The 23290-nt window shown below is 42.9% G+C and overlaps 2 protein-coding genes across 9 annotated transcripts in view; one reads left to right on the forward strand and one right to left on the reverse strand.

Moving 5' to 3' along the window:
* LOC310681601 (TBC1 domain family member 7) overlaps positions 1–4149 on the forward strand; it is a 37363-nt gene extending 33214 nt beyond the window's left edge. For all 3 annotated transcript variants that reach the window (XR_014513394.1, XR_014513395.1, XR_014513396.1), the window contains one exon: positions 3220–4149. The gene's annotated coding sequence lies outside the window, so the exon portion shown is untranslated. The remainder of the gene's footprint in view (positions 1–3219) is intronic.
* PHACTR1 (phosphatase and actin regulator 1) overlaps positions 1–23290 on the reverse strand; it is a 242258-nt gene that overhangs the window by 16503 nt on the left and 202465 nt on the right. For 3 of the 6 annotated variants that reach the window (XM_083449475.1, XM_083449476.1, XM_083449474.1), the window contains 5 exons: positions 22692–22859; positions 19565–19771; positions 14517–14838; positions 6476–6684; positions 5709–5865 (listed from right to left, as the gene is read on the reverse strand). In XM_083449475.1, the coding sequence (XP_083305601.1) occupies positions 5709–5865; positions 6476–6684; positions 14517–14838; positions 19565–19771; positions 22692–22859 (1063 nt within the window). The remainder of the gene's footprint in view (positions 1–5708; positions 5866–6475; positions 6685–14516; positions 14839–19564; positions 19772–22691; positions 22860–23290) is intronic. The other 3 variants (XM_083449478.1, XM_083449479.1, XM_083449477.1) reach the window with 1 other exon arrangement.

A 23290-nucleotide genomic window follows, 5' to 3' on the forward strand; every position in this document is an offset into this window, starting at 1 on the left:
CTTCCACAGCTTGAAGGTGAAGACACTTACCTTCAGGCTGGCAGAAGGAAAGGCATCCTACCAACATCCCTGATAGGAGAGATGCTGCGTGGACCAGTTGCATTTCCCCCACTGGGGACACTGGGAACTGTTGCATCCCCAGTGGGAAAGTGGTACCCCGCACCTCAAACCCAGCAAAGGAGAAGGCCCTTAGGGGGCCTGGTCATTTGATGGGAGCAGCATGCCCCATATCACTGTCCGACTGGAGATGCTAGTCACCTGATCGGCAGTTGCAGTGACCTCCTCTGAACTTTGACAGGCATCAATCACCTGACACCATTATGAGACTGAGTGACTGACAGGAGACCATAAAAGTTGGCTTGTGGGGTGAGTAATTAAGGATCTGGCCCACAGGCCTGATCCAGCTCTGACTTAAGAAGTCTCAGTTGCATCCGCAGTGAGAAAGACACTCTGCCAGGTCTCAGAGCCTCTGCAACTGTGGTGGGCACTGCTGTCTTCTGCAAGTAGATTTTTCATCAGGGTGGTGGCATGAGAGAGAGGGTTACATCCACCACAACCCTATCTTCTTAAGTGATCCCCTCATGTCTGTTACTCAGTACAAATAAACCTGCTACATAACTCAGGCCCAATGTAAGAGAAGATGCAAGTTATACTTCATATAATTTTGGAACCGATGAAAATACGAGAAACCGGCAAAGTGCTTTTTTAAAAAAGGTCAGGATCATGCCACCTGTGTTCAGAATGAACTTATATTCAAGGGCACACTTTAAAAGGGGACAGCTCTGTTTAAGTACCGCTAATCACGATTATTATCCTTACAGTGCACAGCCAGTGTTACAAAGAGGATGCTTGAGAGAGTTCACCTTAGGACTGTAAAGCAATTAGACGTGTGGCTTTATCTAGCCGGGCCTGGGAATCAAAATATAAAGCTGCACAGTTCAGCATTGCAATGGGTAGCTTTGTTGTGCGCGGTGCAACACGTAGCAAGGGTGTTATGTAATGGCTTTCCAGAAGCCTCATTAGAACAGCTTGTTAAAAGGAGGAACTCAGGCTGTGGAAACAAGCATTTTCACGGGAATGTTAAAGGGGCTTTGAACCTCGCAGAAAAGGAAAGTAGGTAAAAGCTGCCAACCATCAACTGCAAAAGTATGTTAACAATGTCCATTTCCAATTGTCCTCAACCCTTTTAGCACAGCAGAAGCAAAAAACACAGCATTTCAGAGTATCCGCCCCACCAAATAACTACAACAAAGATGCCAAGCTTTTTGTCTATATTTGAGATTTTGGTGAACCTTCTGCAGCCATCCTAACTCTATGTCAGGCTGCTTATAAAGGGATACCTGATCTGTATTCAACCATCTTGAAGCTACATGACTGTTGACTTTATTCACTCACTAAAGCAGTGTGGTGTAGTGGTTAGTGTGTTGGGACTAGGACCTGGGAGACCAGGGTTCAAATCCCCACTCAGCCATGTAGCTCACTGGGTGACCCTGGGCCAGTCACTGCCTCTCAGCCTCACCTACCTCACAGGGTGGTTGTTGGGATTAAATGAGGAGAGGGAGAACCATGTATGCTCCTTGGATATTAATGCAATGAAGAAATAATAGAAAAGTAAGATTTTTGCTCAGGATAAACAAGGCACCGTTGGGAGGCGGTTGGGAAGATGTTAACTAAAAGCATGCACTGTGTGATGTCAAGAAATTTGACAACAGCATCTATAAAATTTGAATCTAGTCCTGGAACACTCAGTGAACTGACAGTTTTATAACTCTAGCAAGTTTATGACTGTCAGAGCACAATGATTTCAGACTTCTCAGTGCACTGCAAAGAGATAAAGAATAAAGTCATCACTCTCCTTAAAGAAAAAAAGGGGGAGAGAGAAGAATTCCAGAGCAACAATAACCCAAGCAATCAGTCAGTATTTTATGGGAGAATTGCTGCTCAGAGTTTCCAAAACCTCTTTCATATCGTTACTGCCACACACTCTCAATATCATTGTACTGTTCTCTTTCATCTGCCAAAAGCAACAAGAAAAGCTTCTTCCTTCTTTTATTTCTTTTGGTAGGGATCAGCTTTCAAGCTTCTTTCCCCCCACTGCCAACCTCTTTGTGTCCCAATCATTGGGGATGGCTGTCCTATAAGCTGCTGTGCTCAGGGCTGTTTTGAGTTGGTTCTGGGATCTGGCCCTATGCCAAGGGCTGGGCAAGCAGCAGCCATCTACACAGCTGTGTGTGTGTATATGTCTCTGTGTTTACACACACACACATACAATTTTTTCCCCAATAAAAAAGTGCCGGTACTCACCAGCAAGCAGGGGGAGGAGCCAGCATGTGGGAAGGGGTGTGGCCTGATGCCAAGGCTGGGTGGTGAGGGCAGGTGAGCTGTTTGATGCTCCCTCGCCCACCCACCCACCTACCGCGGTGCCCTATCTGAAGATGCTGGGGATGGAATCATCTCCTTGCAAGGCAGATGCTGTACCTAACTCTCCCCATTTTGGCTATATGTACAAACATATTCAAAGGGTATCAGCGTGAATAGAAAGGGATTTCACCAGGTGGAATTGTGCTTGAGGATTCTATTATTTTCAGCATCTTTTACAGAGCTGCTTCGAAGGCAGGATTCGAAGGCAGCCGATGAGATGGGGCGCTTTCTACAGTTGGACCTAGACCCTCCCCTAGAGAGAGCGACCAGGCACATCTATATTATTTTGTTTTCACCCCTGTCTTTCCACATTTTGCACTCAATAAGAGGCAGCTCCACAGCCCACACCCTGCACCCCAGAGGAGTCCCAGAGGCCCTCCTGAACTCTCTTCTCAAAATCAGTTACCTGTCAGGAATAGCCAACCAAAGTACTTCATAGTGATTTTTTAAAGCCCTAAGAGAACATTCTGGGATGAAAAAGTGAGGTATAACTACGTGTAGCAAACCAACAAAAAAACCAGAAAGCTTCCTGTTTAGCAGAGGTTGGATGGCCATCTTGTCATGGATGCTTTAAGCTGCATTGTGGGGGGTGGACTGGATGACCCTTGGGGTCCCTGCCAACTCTACAATTCTATGGACAACAGAGGTCACTCTTGCAGTAGTTCTCAGTGCACACATTGAGTAGTACTCTCAACGTTCATTCAAGAAAATCAATTTCCTTCAATGCCGCAGACCTCATTGCTGCAAACTTTTAGTAAACATAACTGTTCTCATTTGGCTGTTTATGTTTCCCTCCAGGGCAATTTGAAGAACCTTTTGTGTAATGAAGAACGCTGAGTAATTCACAGCACAGTTGGGGAAGGCGCAGGAGCACAGCGAGGCTGCAGTGACTGCAGGGATGACGATGAGTCAGAGCGGCAATGACCAAGTTCTCCATGTGGCAACAGGAACCTTTAGAGTTCCACTGCAAAGTCTGGAGGATGGGGGGCGGGGGGCAGGGCGGGGAAGAGGTCCAACTAGGCCTGACATTAAATGCATCCTTGCATTTAAAGTGAAGTTGTTGTTGTTGTTGCTGCTGTTGTTGTTTAATTCAAATCACATCAGCTAGAGGGGTCTGGTAATATTCAGGATCACAGCAGGTACAGAGGAATGCAACCCTTTCCTCCCCTGCTTCAGAAAAATCCTTCCTCTGAAGCTAGTATTTTTCACATTAGGAGGAAATCCCATCAGTGCCAATAAGGGATTTCTCTGTCCACCAAATGCCAGCGTCAGAGAAGGGATTTTCCTCTTGGGACAGGAGACCCAAGAAAGCAGAAGGAAGTTCAAGAAAGGGTGGGGGGAATGGGTGTGAAGAAACAACACATTATTTGACTGCCTGGCTCTTATAAAGTTCTCTTCAAATTCTGCCTTGATCCAGATATTACAAACTGATGTGAAAGAGCAACAGGTTTGGGATGATGGCTGGCATGCTCACTGAATATGGATGCTGACCTGGAAGCCAACACCAAACTGCTGACTAAGAAGCCAACATGAGACTGTATGATTCCAGACTCTTCTGTCTCTCCTAGAGACACACACCAGGGCAGGTTGACAATGTCTCTCTCCCTGCCCACATTTTGCTGCCACAAATTCTCCCTTTCCTATGCCTTGTGCTCACTTTCCTCCCAGCGCCATTATCAGTAGGGTTGTTTTTCAAAACAAAACAAAACAAAACAAAACAAAACAAAACAAGTAATTTCCTCCTTGTATTGTTTCAGATTCATGTTTCAGTCATTTTAATAATTATGACAAATTGGCCCCTGGCCTTGCAATGTAGCAGAGAGTAATTCCAATGTATCCTCCACTGAGCATATATTTAAATGTGGGGAATATTGTGTTTTCCAGATTATAATGCTAGTGCTTCTGTTCTCTCTCTCTCTCCTTTAATATATATTCTTTTCACACTGCAGTACCTGTTGTGTTATGGAACAACTGTGGCCAATTCACGCGGGGATTCTGTTCCCGGGTCCCACACACATTGATGGAGCATGCCCTGCCCTGTTATGCCCCACCCGCCCCGGTTCTACCTTCTTCTGGGTCAAAAAGGACCCATGTGTCAGTGATCGTGCCTCCTTTGGACACACCTAAAATGGCCGCCACCTGTACTAAATTCCATTCACACCAGTGGGTGTGGTGTGGTACAACAATGAGTATCACTGAACAATGTCCCTATTCCCCTACCCCTTTCCACACATGCATGCTTCTGTTCCCTCATGATTCATTCATGAAAATAGCAGGGAAGAGCTGCATCCCAAATGTTATCACTTTATTTCTGGGTTTAGTGGATCATGAATGGATTTTTAATGGAATCAAATAACAAGGAAATGAGCACTAGACGTGCACTATATTTCATTAGCTTTCCAGAAACTGCTTTTACATCTTGTGAAAAGTCAAATATAATGCTGAAATTAAAAGTTAGGGAAGCATTGTGAAAATGGAGTAAGCTGCCAGGCGAATGCAGCCTGAGCTTATTTTTTGTTATGGCAATTTCTCTGTCTTCATGGAGCTCACCTCTGTTCTGTCAAAAGCCTCTACTAGTGCTTAACTCCTGAGTTGAAGCAGCCGAAAGAATTTGTATAAGACATTTTAATCAGCTTTCTTCTGAGGATGGAGAAATCTAGTTCAGTCTCAGCAGTGATAATTATTTCCTAATGAGTCTGGTACCAAAAATGTGTGGAATTTTTCTTCTTCTATGTTTTATGTTCTTTCTGCAAATAATGTAGGTAATTTAATCAGCTGGCTGCTCCGAGACTCTGGGGGCTTCCTTTAGAATGGTAAAAGTCTGTTAGAAAAGTTGTTAAAATTGTCAGCTGGAATCGTACTTTGCATCTCAACTTTTCCCAAAGGACCAGAAGGGTTTTACTCCCTTAATTTAACTTGAGATCTATGTCATTATGTGTTCTAACTGATCTATGAGATCTATGTCATTATGTGTTCATTATGTGTTCTAACATTAAGTGTTCTAACTGTTGGTACTGAAAACTGGCTGGGCCAGAAAATTAAGGGATTATTCTGAAGTGAGATACTTGGCTGTTTGGGTTCCACACACATCTCCTCGAGCTCCTCAGAGGAAATGTGGGGAACAAGTGCCCCAAAAGCTCTTTTACTGAAAGCTCTAGGATTGAAAGTGCTTATCTTTTGCTGTACGCTGCACAGCCCCCTTGTTAGTTCAAGAATAAAACCTGGATAGCTCAAGCCGCCTTATGCATTTGGTGCGGGTCAAAGGGAGGAAATTGCATGGTTCTTACCTTGTCAGCTTTGTCCCGATTTGCTGCCTCAGCTCAAGCCTCTCCTCATCGGTCTGCATGGGTAGGATGTTCTTTTCCTCCAGTTCTCGTTTGGATGGCCTGTTGCTAAGTTTGATGGCTAAAGAGTCCTTCCTGCAGACTTTCATGGCGAGGGAACCTTGGGCAGAAAGAAGCAGCTTTTGGGAATGGAACTTTAGACTGTGCTGTGTCTTCATCTATAGCACTAGGATCACAGCAACACAGACTTTGTTTGTTTTTTAAAAACCTTTCCTACATAGGAAGATGGATGCTATTCTGCTCTTCAAACTAGAAACCTCTTTTAAAAGCCTTTCCACTGGTTCAGTGTGCTGCTTACTAAGGAAATGCAAATTATTATTTTGTGCATCGGTTCTAGACAGGCAGTGCAGATGCAGAAGTGGCTCTGGCCTTAGCCCAGAAAACAGTGTCTCTTTTTCACCCAAGACCTATTGCTGCCATCATCGTGATACAAGAGGGCAGCAAGCCCCTGACAAGGCTCTCCATTGCATCAAAGCAACAGCAGTTTAGACGAAGGACTGTGGGGCAAGGAAACAAGCCTTGCACTCATCTTCCTGCTCCACAGTCCTTAACACAATGCACCCCCCCCCTGCAGATGGGAATGATATGTGCCCTTGAACCTAAGGACTTTAAGGAGGGAGTCACCTTGCTGTCCTTGAGCTTCTTCGTGCCTATTCCCAAGGCTATCAAATCTGTCTACAACACTGTGTTGTTATCAGAGCAGCTCTTACTTGTAAATATTGAGCTGTCCTCATCTTCCTCTTCGTCGTCATCCTCCTCTTCTCTTGCATAGAGGCATGAAGAATCTTCATAGTCAGATTCATGAGGCACATTTTCTTTATTGTCATCGCATTCGATCACAACCGTTGGCACTTGTCTCATGTCTGAAAGGCCTCCTGGTCCACATTTGGTGACACTGTCTCCCCCATGCAGACCAGAGCTTGGGGAAATCAGGGGGAGGGAGAAAGAGAAGGACATTGGAATGACTTGCTTCCCAAGCATCAAAAGGATATGCTAGCACCTTTTGAATGGATGTAACTTCTTCTTCTTTTTTTTTTTTTACAGCAAGGGGACAGGTTTGGAAGCGTAATCACCAGATGCAGAACGTTTTCATGCCCTGGGATGAGCCCTGGCAAACCAGATCCACAAGTTTGCAATGTGATTCAGTTCAAGCTGGGTAAAAGGTGAAGAGTGCCAGTTGGATAATGCCCACTGTGATAGTGCTTTAAATACTGTGTGCATAAGGTAAAGGGTAAAGGGACCCCGGACCATTAGGTCCAGTTGTGGCCGACTCTGGGGTTGCGGTGCTTATCTCGCTTTATTGGCCAAGGGAGCCAGCATACAGCTTCTGGGTCATGTGGCCAGCATGACTAAGCCGCTTCTGGCGAACCAGAGCAGCACACGGAAACGCCGTTTAGCTTCCCGCCAGAGCGGTATCTATTTATCTACTTGCACTTTGACATGCTTTTGAACTGCTAGGTTGGCAGGAGCTGGGACAGAGCAACAGGAGCTCACCCCGTCACGGGGATTCGAACCACCAACCTTCTAATCGGCAAGTTCTAGGCTCTGTGGTTTAACTGACAGCGCCACCCGTGTCCCACTGTGTGCATACTTGTCCTCATAATGCACAAATATAAAAACGTTTATCTCTCTCCTATTCTCCACAGACCTCACGGTATAGTTTCTATTCAGCAAAAAATCAAACTGAACAGGCAGTAAAAAATATACAGCCTAGCACTAAGTACACACCAGTTAAACAAAAAAGGCAGAAAAGAAAGTGACCATTAGCAAATGAAAAAAATTAAATAAAAAGCCAGAAGTACTAAAAACATACGACACTCTAAACTCCCTAAAACAAAGCATTTCTTTCTAACAAAGTTCTGGGCCAATTTGCGCAAATAATTCAAAAGTGTGAGAGCTACCACCAAGGAGCCTCTGTTATGCTCTCCACAAATATTACCTCTGTAATGGAAGAAACCCTAAGCTGGGCCTGGTCTGCAGATCTCAAGAGATAAGTGGGTCTATAAATGCTTGCAAGTGGAAAGAGGCATTCACCAAAATCCACAACTCATGGGGGACTTCCACATAAAGCTCTTTTCATTCCACAAGGAGTTCCCTACCGTAAAGGGTGCTATAGCCAATGAATAGCAGTCCTCTAGTTTATCAGAAAAGCCCCCAATTTAAGCAAAAAGTACTGGCTGGCAGTTCAAAAATTTTACGTGAACTAGTAGAAAAAAAGCCATTGTGGGCTTGCAACCCATTCAGAACAGCAACCTGCACTTGCAGGGGGAGGCACATAGAGTTGTTGTGAGGGATGGGTGGGCCAAAATCAGAACGCAAGTGCATAAAGCAATTCAACAAGTATCAATGAGTAGGTCTAACACTAACCAAGTGTGTCAGTTAGCAGTGAAAGATATATGAAGATGCTGAATTTGCACGGCCCCTATTAAATTTCTACAGGGAAATTTGCCTGTGGATTGCGCCTTTGGGGAATAAAGCACTCTATCCATTCACTGTATTGTTATACTGGTTATATTACACTTCAAAGAGATAATTTTGTTAATTTTTACAGGCGTAACATAATAGCAATGATGAGATATTTATCGTTGCTGGGCAAATTGAAGAGAAGGAATGGGTGCCTAGAGATATTCAAATTTTGCGCTATGAAGAATAAAAAAACACTGGTGATGAATTGGGATGGGAACATCGGTATTTGATTTTAATTACATTTATACGTTGAACGTGTTATCCAAAAAAAAGTGAATGTCAGCCCAAATCCTCCTAATGATATAGAAATGTGTAACATCCCCTTAAAACTTTCAATTAACTTTTCATTTATGGATATGCTTCAATAATTTAAATTCAATTAGCCTTCATCCATTATTTTCTATATATATATAAACTAACTCGACCTTCCTGCAAATCTGTGCAATTCTTCAGTGATTAACATGGAAAATCAAATATAATATCCTTGAAATATAAAAGCATGGAACAATTCATTATATTAAAGGAAACTCTCAGTGAATGCCATATAGTTTAAGTTCTTAAAGCTGTATATGGATGGACTAGATCAGTGGTAGGAAACTTGTGGTTCTCCAAATATTGCTAGACTCACAATCTCATCAGCCCAACCCAGCGTTGCCAACAATCAGGGATGATGAGAGTTATAGACCAACAATATCTGGAGTTGCCCACCTCAGACTAGATTAATGCTAAGTCAATCCTTCTCTGAAATCAGCATGGGTGATGGGCACCCAAGATAACACACTACATACTCACACAACACAAAGACCTTGCATTCTGTAAGGATACCCTTATGGGCTACCACTAGAAATCTGACCTGCATCTAAGCAGAAGCTATTTCAAGCATGAGAAGGTGGAACCCATGCCCCTTCCATTATGTCACCTCTCTGGAGTAAATTCCACTCGGTTGGCTGTTATTTATGAGATCGTGTCCCGAGTTGCAAATGAGAATTATACAGCGAGAGGAAATGCCCCATGTTCAGTCTACAGAGTGTGACTACGGATCAACATTCTAGCTAGCATTAACAGTTCCAATACTTCAGGGATGAGATTGTACTCCCTGCCAGTGGCGGAGCAATCCGATTGGGTGTCCAGGGCGGCATGGGGGCAGGGCCAGCAGTGCGGGGGGGGGGGCAGCCGCCTGCAGGGCTCTGAGGAGTCTGCCTGCCTCCTCCCCCTCAGCCGCCCTACAGCTGGGGGGGGGGGAGGCAGCAGGCGTACCTTTTGAGCAGCGGAGCCTGTGCGCACCCAAGCCACCATATCTCTTGAGACACATGGCTCGGGCGCGCTGCAGGACCCGCGGTGAGTGCCACCCGGGATTTGTCACCCTTTCAGTGGTAGCACCCAGTGCGGCTCACGCATATCACACCCCCGTCGCTCCGCCCCTGATCCCTGCCTGGCTGTCATGATAAATACTCCTTTTTTCCAATCCAAAGCTGGTTCAATTGTGTAAATGAGAAATTCCCACACCCTTCCGCTCTATCGCATGTGTAGTTTGCTTTGCTTTTTCTGATGAGTGCTGGCTGCTATTGGGAGGTACATTTCATACCTCTAGCTTCAAGTAAGAGACATAAAAATATATTGTTTGCAGAACTGGCAATCAGGTGGTTTTGCGCCACATGTCTGCCAATTTCAGCCTTCTGTCTCCTGTGTTCAGTTTCTGTCTGTTAGCTTGATATCTGAAGGAGCAGGTTAGAGCCTCTGAAAGTTTATAGTCAATTAATATAATTTAGTTTTAAAGATGCTCCTGGACTCAAGCCTTTTCAGTCCCTGTTTATTTTGAGGCCTAAACATCTTTGCATCAGATATATCTGTGCGACACAATTCTATGCATGTTTACTCATAAGTAAGTTTGACCATCTTCAGTGGGGCTTACTCTTGAGTAAGTGCAGATGGGAGGGCAGCATATATTGCAGTTTTTATATATACAGTCATAGTAATCAGTGTGTGTGTGTGTGTATACATACGTCACATTTCCAAATATAACACCTGTAACTCAAAGTAGTTCACATAAAAAACTGACAGTATAACCAGTAATAAATTAATGATACATAAAAAAGTATAGTATCAGTCCAACATAACGCTAACAAAAATAAACATTTAACAGTTCATTTCATGTGCTTTAAAATTTGCGCATTAAGCTCAGCAACAGGCCAAATAAAAATATCCAATAACTTCACATCCAAAATATACTGTACATTATACAATGCATGCATATGATAGGCATGTGCATATATTATAGGCATGTGTAGTCTCAATAATACATCTCTTGTTAAAGCTCATTACTACAAACACAGCAATGGATCTCCTTTAGGTTTAATTTTTCTTTTGAGGCAAGCAGAACTAACAGCAGCAATGCTGTCAAAAACATCCAGAAGAGACTCTATTTGGCATAACCAACCTCTTAAAAAATGAAATGCATCTCTTCTGAAAATCTACACTAATCTCCTTGGAGACATTTGCCAAAACAGAGAATGTCTCAGCAAAATAACTTAAAAATGTATCAGGACATGTCGGCTTTGTAGATGCTTTGTCCACATGCATTATGAAAAGAGCAGGCGCTTTTTCAGGGGGAAACAGCCACCAGCTCTTTAATCTTCTGAGGATTGTGGAAGTTAAGAGACATCATTTTTGACACTGAGTGCAACTGAAATAATTGGCATATTATTTTGGTACAAAGCTTACTGCTTCGGGCTTACGGGAAATAGGTGGGGGCTATGCGCCTTTGTGCCCCTGCCGCCCTCTTCAGTACTGCATCAATGAAATCAAATTTCTGAAACGTTAAGTGCATTTGTATTGAGTTGCTAATTTGGCATATTTTTGCACTGCACCCAAAATTGAGGGTTTTTTATTTTTATTTTTTAGGGGGATGGTTTATTTGGAGTGCCACATTATTATTATTATTATTATTATTATTATTATTAGCTGCTATAAAATAGTGCTGCGGAGAAAAAGGAAGAGTAAATTCGAACGAGGTCTAGACAGCTAACAAGGTTGGTCAGACAGGACATATTAGCCATTGAAATAGTCCACACACACTCAGCGAATTATAGTCCCGCTTCCAGACTCCCAGTATTCTTGCCTTCAGCCCTTGATTTGATTTACCAGACACCGTTCACATAGTTCTAATCTTTCCTCTGAATCCATGAGGGCTAGAAAAATGCTCCTTCATTTTAAATAAATGAAACCTGAAATTGTCAGGATTTCCTTTTGGCAGATCCCCCTAAAATACACAGCAGACTTCCTGCAGCCATACTCTGCTCCCAAGATGGACAAACATTGTGTTGCTTGGATATTCAGGGCCACTTAAAGCTCCACAAAGGTGAAGCATTGTTACAACACTCTCACTCTCTCTCTCTCGGCGTGTGTGTGTTTTAGAGGTGTTCATTTATAACCATAGAAGTTTGTACTCCCTTCCCATATTGCTATTCAACTAAAATGGATCAAATTTAAGTCTAACCACATGTCTCAAATTCGTTAAGGTTGCGGGGAATTGTATCTCTCTGAGGGCGATCCTTCAGTTCTCAGGGTGTGCTTTAAATCTATGTTGTGGGTGTTTCCTCCTAAACTAAGAGACCTTCACTTTCAGTAGTCTACATTTAATTAGGAGTTGAAAACAGAAACAAATCACATCACCTGTTTTCTGCTTATTAACCATAAAGCATGCCCTAGTAACTGCAGACTTGATAGGAGTTTAGAAACGGGAACATCTATTGCTGTAGGGGAACAGATGCTTCTGTCAAGTCAAATGGTGAGCATTCTTATTGCACGCAGAATTGTGTCCACTCTTTAATTTACAACAGACCAGATTTTGCAATTAACAGTTAACACGAGCCTGTGCACATGGAAGAAACTGCCCCAGAGGAAAACACAGGGCAGGTCGTTGCAATAATTGCTGTTGAGAATTCCCCTAACCAAGTTGCACTTTCAGGTAGCAGGATGGAAGACTTAACATCCTGTTACAGATGCTAATATAGGCTTCAATATAATACAGAAATAATTGCCTCTGGGAAACCAACAAGCAGGCTGATTTGTTTGCACTAGAAAATTGTAGTATTGTTTCCATTGCTCCATGTCTGAGCAGATTTGAAGAAGTCTGTGTTTAACACTTAACAGACTGAGCTGTTCCACCAGGCCTTTGGTCAGGGCGCAGCCTGACCCCCTCCTCTGGCAATCTGTACAGAGTCATGCTCAATAGTTGCCATCAATTTGATTTTACCGTATTTTTCGCCCTATAGGACGCACCGTCCCATAAGGCGCACCTAGTTTTTTGGGGGGGAAATAAAGGAAAAAAATTATTTCCCCCCCAGGCGCGGGGTTGGGGAAGCCCGAGCTTCCCCCGACCCCAGCCCCCAAACAGGCAGCTCTCTGCAAGCCGTGGGAGCCCAGTGCTGGCTCCCGCTGCTAGCGGAGAGGTCCGCGAAGCCTGGGCGCGCTGAGCTCAGCGCGCGCAGGCTTCGGCATGCAGGCACGTCTCCGCCAGCAGCGGGAGCGTTCCCGCTGCTAGCGGAGAGGTCCGCGAAGCCTGGGCGCGCTGAGCTCAGCGCGCGCAGGCTTCCGCATGCAGGCACGTCTCCGCCAGCAGCGGGAGCGTTCCTGCTGTTTGCGGAGAGGTCCGCGAAGCCTGCATTCGCCCCATAGGACGCACCCAGATTTCCCCTTCATTTTTGGAGGGGAAAAAGTGCGTCCTATAGGGCGAAAAATACGGTAATTAATTTTTATAATGAAAGATTTTTAGAATGTTGGATTATTTTGGTTGTTGTTAGCCGCCCTGAGCCCAGCTTTGGCTGGGGAGGGCGGGGTATAAATAAAATTTATTATTATTATTATTAACACTTAACGTTAGGTTTTCTTAACCAAGAAGGGAATGTACTCTAAAAGTGTGCAAACTTGCAAAGTTCGAAGACTCCAAAAGCACAAAGCATGGTCTAATTCTGTATTTGTCTAGCACTACATGTGGAATGAATATTGTGAATGCAGTTGGCAACAGAAGACTCCCTTCCATAAAATTACTTTGGGCTGATTATTAAACCAGGCAGTCACTGCTACTCATCTTTCAAAGCCACATTCATGAAGGGACCCTTGTTTGCCTTGGGCATATTGCTTCAGCTCCAACATCTATCTGATCATTATCTTCTTAATCACGTTGCTTCCTTTTAGAAAATGGTCATAACTGCACAGATCCTGAGCCTCAACCTCATTCCAAGTCAGCTATCACTACCTTCTCGACCACCAAATACATACAGTGAAACAAAATGAGGGAACTAATAGGAACAGTAATGAAGATTACCATCACGATTATGCCTAAGCCACTAGAACTGATCAGCAGAATATTTTTAGAAACCTGTGAAACAGGCACATGAAATGGTAAGAAATACAAAGCATTTGAAGATGAAATAATTCCAGGTTGCAGCAATCTAGATAAATGGCTTAATGCCAAACAGCTTTCAAATGTCTTACCGGAATTGGTCTCCAAATTACTGAAGCCTATCATATACAGAAAGTTATTATCTCAAAAGACAATGGGAACTGTCTGATTTGCACACAGCCTATAACATTCTTATTTAAAATAAAAGAAAGCCCAGACTATGAAAGTCCTTCGCTGAAACCTAGGAAAAAGAGATGAGGATAACAATAATGGTTGTATCATCACCATTCTGAGATATGTTGCATAACAGAATAGGCTGGTGTATCTCAAACTTCTGATAACCTGGGGGGAATTTTATATAAAAATGGGAAATATGCATCACTTTAACACCCTCATGTTAAAGCAATTAATACCCAATTGTTAAAGCATGTTAACAATTGCCACCTGCCCTCAGAGAGACCCAGCTTCTGTGAATTCTGCAAAATTCGGTCTTTGGGGGGGCACCTTCTCTGATGGCAGATGGTGGGAAGCAGCCTTCTGTGGAGTTGGACCATTATCAGGGTCCTAGATAGAAGGTCTTTCCCAGTCCTAACTGGAGATACCGGGAAAAGAACTTGGAACCACCTGCGTGCAAAGCATGTGGTCTAGTCCATTGGGATGTTGTTGCATCTTTGCCTTCTGAATGCTCCAGTGCAAAGAGATGGCAAAATTATCTCCAGCTTGCAGAGGCTGAAGGAGGCAAGGCCAAAACTGTGACCTGTGTAGATATGAAGTATTGTATTTCTCTTTATAAACTCTAAGAAAAAATATTATTATTATTATTATTATTATTATTATTATTATTAAAAAGAAGAAGAATACAATTCAAAACACCATGTTACCTTTCTAGCTTCTGCATGGTCATGGCCAGTGTCTTGTTCAACTCCTCAATCATGCGACACCCTGAAGGATGCATGGGCAACGTGCTGGATCCAGAAGGCAAATGTGGGCTATGGCTGCCGTACTGATGCTGGTGTGCTAACTGTGACGGTAGGACCGTGTGGTGATGCGAAGCCAATGGTTGCTGGCAGCTCTTCTGTGTGGAATAGGGTGCAAGGGAGAGGTCTGGTCCCCCTAAAGGCATGCAAATCATGACTTTCTTTGGAGGTAGCGGAGGCGACAGTTTGACTGGCATACAAGGCAGTTTCACAGGCGCACCAGGATCTAGAAGATAAAAGTTTGAGAAACTCAGAGATGAGCACTTGTGAAGTCGGGGCATTCAGGTCTCCTTCAAAAAGAAAAGCATGGGAATCTTTCCCCCCTCATGGCGGTCTCCCATGCACACCAACTGAAGAGGAGTATTGTTGGATCACCCACTAAGCCCACCATCCTATCCAGAGGCCTACAGGGAGTCTGCTACAGGATCTGAACATATGATCCTTCTCCTGCTTATGCTAACCAACAATGAACATTCAGAGGTAAGCTGCCTCTGCTCCTGGAATCAGTCAACAGCTACCAGGGCTGAAGCACTCATTCATAGCCTGTTCCTCCATGGTTTTTTCCCCACAATCCCCTTTTAAAGTCATCCAAGTTGGAGTCCATCACTAGATCTTCTGGGAGCAAGTTCCACAGTTCAATAATGCACTGTTCTTCCTTTCGTCTGCCTCGAATTTCCCAACATTCAGCTTCGTTTGATGATCCCAGAAGTTCATCAAACAGCACCAAAAGGGGAACAACACCTCTGTCTATACATTTTGTCTTCACACTGCATAATTTTATACACCTTTCTCATGCTCCCCCATTACTCACACTTTTTTTCTAAACTAAAACATCCTAAATGTTGCAGTATTTCCTCACAGGGGAGTTGCTCCAGCCCCCTGTTAATTTTGGCTGCCCTTTCCTGCAAATATGGCAGCAGAAGTATATGGGAGACAATACCACCATTGCCATGTGGATGAATCCATTGCTTTGGGTCTTTCGCTTCCAAGTACCAGCTATAAGTCAGATCCATCTATGTAGGTGTGAGATTCAAGCTGTGCTTGACGAAGGAATATTACAGATACTGACAATGGGGGCGGGGGGAGGAGTAATCATTCTGCAGGTAAGTCACATTGGTTCAGTGCCAGCCTCTCTCTTGGTATCATTATCTGTTACTGCACATGGTACAGACTGACAAAGGCAAGTGATTGACTGTTGATAGCTTGAAGGATATAAACACAATCAATGCAAAGGCCTCATAATCAATGGAGTAATGCATATCTACACTTTGGTCTACACTTTGGTTCAGGATCTAGATAAATTCCAGACCAGGATCTAGATAAATTCCAGAGTGGCCAGTAATACTAAGGGTCCACAAAAACCTGGCCCTGCATTTATTTATAAATACTAACGTTTTCATATTGCCGTTCCATAGATTGCAGGGCAGGTGTAGAATATAAACTGATTAATTAAAACCAAATAAAAACAACAACAAAAAAACTGCTACTGCCAACCGTAATACAAGGCAGCAGTTAAAAATTATAAAGTTGACTGAGGGATTGCTCCAGGTTCAGAGGCGCTCTACCTTTCTGCGTCATTATAGAAATTATAATGCCTGGGTACATAAAAATGTTTCCAACCTGCTGTTGAAAGGATGGTTTAGTAGATACGCTGCCACATCCCAAACATCACAGTTTTGACAAGCATCCTGAAACTGTAATGTCCGGGAAAGCTGAAACATAGACCTCAACATGGGAGATGAAAGGGGTAGAGAGTCTATTGTTGTACTTGAACCAGTTAAAAATGCACACACTTTTAAAAATAAAAAGTTGAAATCTCAGAAGAATGTTTATAAACCATTCCTCACAAGACATACTTCAAGTGAAATTCTTTCTGCACTTATGTGTCTCCTGCTTTTGATCCTGCCAATCGCTAGCAAATCGTTTCCCTCCATCACTTTCTGTTAATCATTCCCAGCGTGTCTTAAATTTATTCTCACAAAATCCTCAGCACTGACACGCGCACACGCTATATTGAAAACCCGAAGGTCTTCATTTCGATTGTGAGAGTTCTCATTATAAGAATTCCTTCAAAACGGGACCCAAGGATGTCTCTGGAGAAATTAGCAATGGAATAAGGTTAATTTACTTTCGGCTTGGAAAAGATGATTCATTAGAGCTGATTGCTCATTTCCAGAGACTATGCAAATCTAATAATATCCCCAGAGGACACCATAAAGAATCTTAGAAATTTATGTCTTTTGACCCTTACACCCAGATTCTATGCATGTTTATTCGGAAATAAGCCATTTTGATTTCACTGAGACCTGAGGCCAAACTACAACCTCAATCATATGCACTATTAGGCGCTCCCAGTATCTGCATCCTCTGTAAGGTTCAAGAGCTTTGTTCACAAGTTAAATACAGATTAAAACCACTGAAAAGGGTAAAAATGCCTAGGGAAGGGCAAAGGTTTCAAGAAAAAAAAGCAGTATCCCACTCCCATTTTGCCACTGCAAAGCATCCCCTCTCAAAGACACACTGCAGTCAAAAAGCAGATAGTGACCCAAAGTTGCCCTGTAAGATCTGCTCTTTCCCCCCAGACTGCCTTGATTTCCACAAATAAAGTTTCTGCGGGATTAAGGGCAATCAACTGGTTAAACTAAGTATGCCCTGTGATTAGCTTTATAATCCTAGCTTTGTTCTCTAATGATAAAAGGGAAGACCTGTAGCTCAGTGGTAGCACATCTGCTTTGTACACAGAAAATCCCAGCATCTCCAAGTAGGTTTGGGACTCTACCATCTGAATCCCTGGTGAGGTGTCCATGTGGACAATACTGACCTAGCTGGCAGCTTCCTCCGCTGCTATGACACACAGGTCTGAGGTTTTGAAGACTCTTCATCTCAAGGTCATGGGTTCGAGTCCCATGTTGGGCAAAAGATTTCTGCATGGCAGAGGGTTGAACTAGATGACCCTTGGGGTCTCTTCCAATTCTACAATTCTATTTTTTATAACTGGGCATCTCCCAAGGCAAGGGGCTTCAGGGTACTCAAGCTCTGTTTTCCAGGTTGGGGCTTAATGTTGCAAATAGGTTATTGAGATATCAGAAATTGTTCATTGGCAACACATTGCCTTTTTTATTCATCAGATTTTTAAGGGGAAATCCAGAATTAAGACCTGCAACCTCTAGGCATTTGTCAGCACCGTGCTCTAACCAACTGAGCTATCCAGCTATAACTGAGCTATCTAGCCATAATATCATTGTTATTATATATTTATTTATACCCTGCCCTGTAACTACAACGTAACAAAAGTAGTCATGAACAATAAATAAGACATTAAAAAAATACAACCAAACTGAAGGCAAAAACGTAGGCCTTTGGCCTTTAACTCTCTCTGGACTTTTAGAAGTAGGTGGGATTTTTAAAAAAATATATTTCTCTTTCACCTTGGATTTAATGTAACTATGAGGTGTTTACTGTCCATTTGTTTAGTTATATGTAGTTTTGGGTTGCCGTGGTCAAGATAAAGTGACTGGCCATTTTAACAAACAAACAAACAAACAAACAAACAAACAAACAAACAAACAAACAACCTATATTTCCTAAAATGGTTTTAGCTGCTGGCTTCTGCAGGCCTGCAAAGAGTGTAAGGACATACAAAACAACTGGGTAGGAAGAAGAAATAAACGAACTCTCCCCTTTCCTTGAAGATGCATAGGAAGGTTCCTAGACAAATTATGTAAGTACAATTAGCCACAACCAACCAACATGGTCTATGGAAGAAGTGAAGACATATAAGATTGGTGAGACGTAGTGGGTAGATGGACATGAGGGGCACTGACAATTGAAGCAAGCAATAAAGGGGCCTAAAGCTAATTTAATCAGACAGTGCTCTGCAATACCAGCTTAGGGAGGTCGCGAGGCCTGTAAATTCTTTCTGCATCCCTGGAGCAGAGGACCAGATAGCTGCATACCTAGTGTGTTATTATATGGATTATGAAGCAGAGCAAAAGAAAACAGAGAGAGAGAGGGATATAAAAGAAACCTCTGTAACTGGAAGGCCTGAAGGACAGATTAGAAGAATGTTAGTGCCTAAAGGCAGCTGTGATGAGCATCTACCACATACACAGAACAATCAAGTCTGAAAGAGAATACAGGCCTACTAATTTTCTGCATGAACAGTTGTTGTAGTTGCAATACCCACATGACAACAAATATGTGTGTGATGGATCCACATTGGCCTACGACAGGTTTAAAGTGTTTTGTTAGTCATTTATTTTTTCCTAGACTACCACTGGGAAGCTCCGTTTGATATATTGAGGTTTCTTAGGGAATTCTCAGCACCCTCTTGGGTGATGGGGAAGTCAATGGCTAGTTAAAAGTAGTATAAAGCAGATATTACCGACCTATCAATCTCTTTTCCCACAAAAAAGTGACTCAAAGCAACTCAAGACTGCAAAAACAAACATGAAAACTAAATGTAAGAGCAGGCATAAAATAAAATTATCAACCATAATAGGTACAGAAGGGATACATGCCCAAGGCCTAAGCAAGGTCTTCCTACATTTAGAAGTTTAATAAAAAGGGCAAGTCACACTCAACCCACCCAACTAAAAAGATTATAAGAAGCAAATGCCACAAGCATAGTTCATTAAGGGCTAAAAGGCGCTGTGTGTGTGTGTGTGTGTGTGTGTGAGAGAGAGAGAGAGAGAGAGAGAGAGAATGATAAGTCCAGGTTGTCTATGGAATGAAACCCACTGAATAATTCCAGCCCACATTCTGATGAGGTTTGACAGCTCCTTGACCTGTCATGAATGTAAAATCAGTGAGGCAGGTTTATTAGTGAGAGATGTGAAAACGGCAAACTTTATGGAGGTGGTGGTGGGTGAAACTTTCCATTTAGAGACACAGGAACAAGAGCTCTTTCTCAGGGAGGGGGCAGCACAAAGCATTCTGGAACACTTACTTACCAGCTAAGTGGTTGGCAATCCTGGCAATGGGTTTAGGAGGCAGGGCAGGGGGCTGTTTGAGGAGGGAGAGCTGTTTCACTGGGGTGTCCTCATGGTCTCCAGAGAAAGCAGCAGATTTTTTGGGGGGAAGTAGCAAGACTGGTTTAGATGAAGGATCTTGAGAAAGGTGGACTCCAGATTCACTGGACGTGGGGCTCTCTTCGGACGCTGGAGGACACAACCACATCATAGACGCAACAACGTTACAAGCAAAGCGGTAGCAGATAGACAAGGAAAGCAGCAGAGCAATGCGGGTTTAAAAAACATAGCTAACAGTAAGAGTTTGCTCAGACATCACTATATACAGAGAGGGGGGTGGGGAGAGAGAAAGAGGAGAAACTCTCCATAAAGAGACTGAAAACAAACTCTGGCACTTTCACAACACATAGCAGAACTTCCACTGGCATGAAAGGGGGCAAATTCATATGTCACTTTTCCTAATCTTGTTCTACTTAAGTTAATTGCATTTCCTCCCAATAGCTAATCACCATAACTCTTCAGACTGATACGCAGGCAGACCTACAGTATATATCAGTATTGAGCTCTGTCCATGGCCTAGTTGTTGTTTAGGAGCAGGGGTGTAACCAGCAGCTTTAACAGGAGACTCAGCTGAAAATATAATGTTTTAACTGCGTTTTAAGTGCAGTATACAAATCTGACAGTAGATGGCGGTGATGAGCTAATGACAAATTCCATATATTCTTTAAAACTTTTTTTAACAGAGCATTTTCACAGCATTTTTTAATTATATCTGTGTAGATTCAGCCAGGGTCCCTTAGGCTAATAGTTTGCATTGATGGAATCTTTCCCCCTCTTTCCCCCTCTTTGGCTTGTCTGCCAAGGCACACTCCCCACAGCAAGACCCTCCATGGCCGTGTGTCCCAAGGGAAAACTAGAAGTGGATAAAGTATCTGGATTTATGTCTTGCTGCTTTTCTCCACCACATTTCTAGAGCTTTCAGCAGTTTCCCATCATTAGTCTAATTGTGCTATTAAATAAATTTCAGATATGTCATTTCATCCTAGCAATCAAAGGGATTGTGTTTCTCTGCAGTTGGAGCCTTAATTTCTCTTCTCTGCCTGGGTAGTCAGATGAGGCTATTTCTGCTGAGAGCAATGCTAAAACCATGTTGAACTCATTGCCCTCTCTATGCCTCAGCTACATAACTCAAGTGCTGACTAGTCAATGACAATCAGCTCATCATTTCTCTGCACTTTCCTGTGTTTTACAAAGAATGGGCAGTCTGTATCAAGATAACATGAGGATCACTTTAAGCAAGGATAAATCTTAGTGGTGGAATTTGAAAACATCCCACCTGTCTGCATCCAATGAATTTCTTTTTTTTTTAAGCACAGTGCCTTTCATACTTAGTCATCAGCTTATATACATGATGCCATAAATTACAATGGCTAAAGAGGATGATGTCACACCACCTGCCCCATGGGAAGGAACAAGAGCGTGACAGAGGCAAAGACAACACCAGGGCCAGATCCAACTAGACTGTCTCCTCACCTCTGCAGGGGCAGTGGAGAGGACCAACTTCTATATTTTATATCATTTACAGTGGTACCTCGGGTTAAGTACTTAATTCGTTCCGGTAGTCTGTTCTTAACCTGAAACTGTTCTTAACTTGAAGCACCACTTTAGCTGCCGCAGCACGATTTCTGCTCTCATCCTGAAGCAAAGTTCTTAACCTGAAGCACTATTTCTGGGTTAGCGGAGCCTGTAACCTGAAGTGTATGTAACCTGAGGTACCACTGTATTTGCTTTAGGTGCCTTGGCAGCTATATAAACACAATAAAATACATAATTGGGGAAAGCTGCAGACCCATATATTAAAAAAACACATATAATTTTGCAATAGAGAAAATTTCAAAGGACAGCACTGTACTAACGCAACACCAACAGACAATATTAGCGTAAGACCCATGCAACTGGATCAGATGAAAGGTCCATCTCAGCCCTGAAATGCCTTGTTTTGGGTCTTCTGTGGGAAACCAGCTGGTCCTGTTTCCACCTCTGATGGCAGAATTGGGATTTGGATTGCACCTTAAACTAGTAACGATGGCAATGAATTTCATACATTAATTGTGTATTGCGTTGAAGAAGTAGGGTTTTTTGTTTTGTTTATTGCTAGTCAATTATATTAGATGATACTGAATTCTAGTGATATCACAGAAAGGAAGAAAAACTCTCTCTGCATTCACATCCTTCACAGCATGCATAATTATATAAGCCTCTATCATATCCCTTCCTGTGCATAGCAGTCATCTTAATTCTCATTTAAAAAGCCCCGAATGTTATATAGCCTTTCCTTTTTGAGAAAGTGCCTGATCCCACCCATTTATGTGTTCTTTTCTACCCCCTTTCTAGTCATACAGTATCCTTTTTGAGTTGCAGTGGCTAAAACGGCACACAATATCCCAAACGTGGCTGCAACCATAGCTTTGTGAAGAGCAGAGTTGTTCTCAGACCCTTCCATCCCTAGCACAGAGTTTGGCCTTTTCCAGCAATAGACGCACACAGAGTTGATGTTTTCACTGAGCTTTGGACTGGGACCTCAAGACTTATTGACATAAATCAAGGCTTACCATGTGTCATCAATTATTTTTAATTTAGTCGAAGGTATGAATATATACAAAAAGTAATGCAAACAGTTTTGGAGCAAGTCAGTTTAACACAACAAATAATAACGCGATGTACTGTGCTTACCAAACTGGAAAAATCACAAAAGGTAGCAAGCTAGCTCTCTGTTATATTCCTCACTTTTGTTGGAAATTTGAATTTAACTAACCCAGCCTTCCCTAACCTGGTGACCTCTAGATGTTTTGGGCTACAACTTCCATCAGCCGCAGACACCATGGTTATTCTGGCAGGAAGGGATAGGAAATGTGGTCCAAAACATTTCAAGGGCAGCAGGATGGCACGAGATCTGAGTCCTACATTGTATTTGGATTTCACATTCTGGATCTAAATGTTATCCAGGCCCAAAAGACAGAACATCACATGGTGTACGTTTGTAGTAAAGTACAGTTGAGTCACTACCCCGTTACATGTTGTGTAGCTGACCATGGAAACCAAAGTTTACCTGTTCCATCCATGATCTCCGGAGTTGGGAGTATTTCATATGTACAGGAGTCGACAGATGCTGAACATGGGTCCAATTCAGATAGGGCTGGGAGTGAAGCCTGGCTGGAACTCAGAGCCTGCCCATTCTCCAATGATCCTTCTTCATTTTGTATGGAAAGCTCCCCATCTGGGTGGAAGCACAAAAATAATATGAAATAAAAACAAAATAACCAGAAGATTTCTCAGCTACTTTAACTGGTTCAGTTACTTTAACTGCAATCACACACCTCAGAGACAAATGTAATGTATAGAATCTGTGCCAGGCTTCCTCAACCTAGTGCCCGCCAGATGTTGTGTACTACAACTCCCATTATTGCTGGCTGGGGACGATGGTAGTTGTGATCTAAAGCATCTGAAGGGCATTAGGCCCAGGAAGCCTGACGTGCACAGTTCTCCAGCCATATTCCGGCAGACCCAATCATTGTTTATTTTTTATATTATAACTGCATTTACACAGCTGCCCCTTTAAAAGGTTCTCTGAAACTTCTTCAGTTCAGATTTGACAGATGTTAAAATGGGAATCAGGTTCCTCGGTCTTCAAAAACACAATGGCATGGA

The sequence above is a fragment of the Podarcis tiliguerta genome, assembly GCF_965153285.1.
Source record: "Podarcis tiliguerta genome assembly, chromosome: 7".
Classification (NCBI taxonomy): Eukaryota; Metazoa; Chordata; class Lepidosauria; order Squamata; family Lacertidae; genus Podarcis; species Podarcis tiliguerta.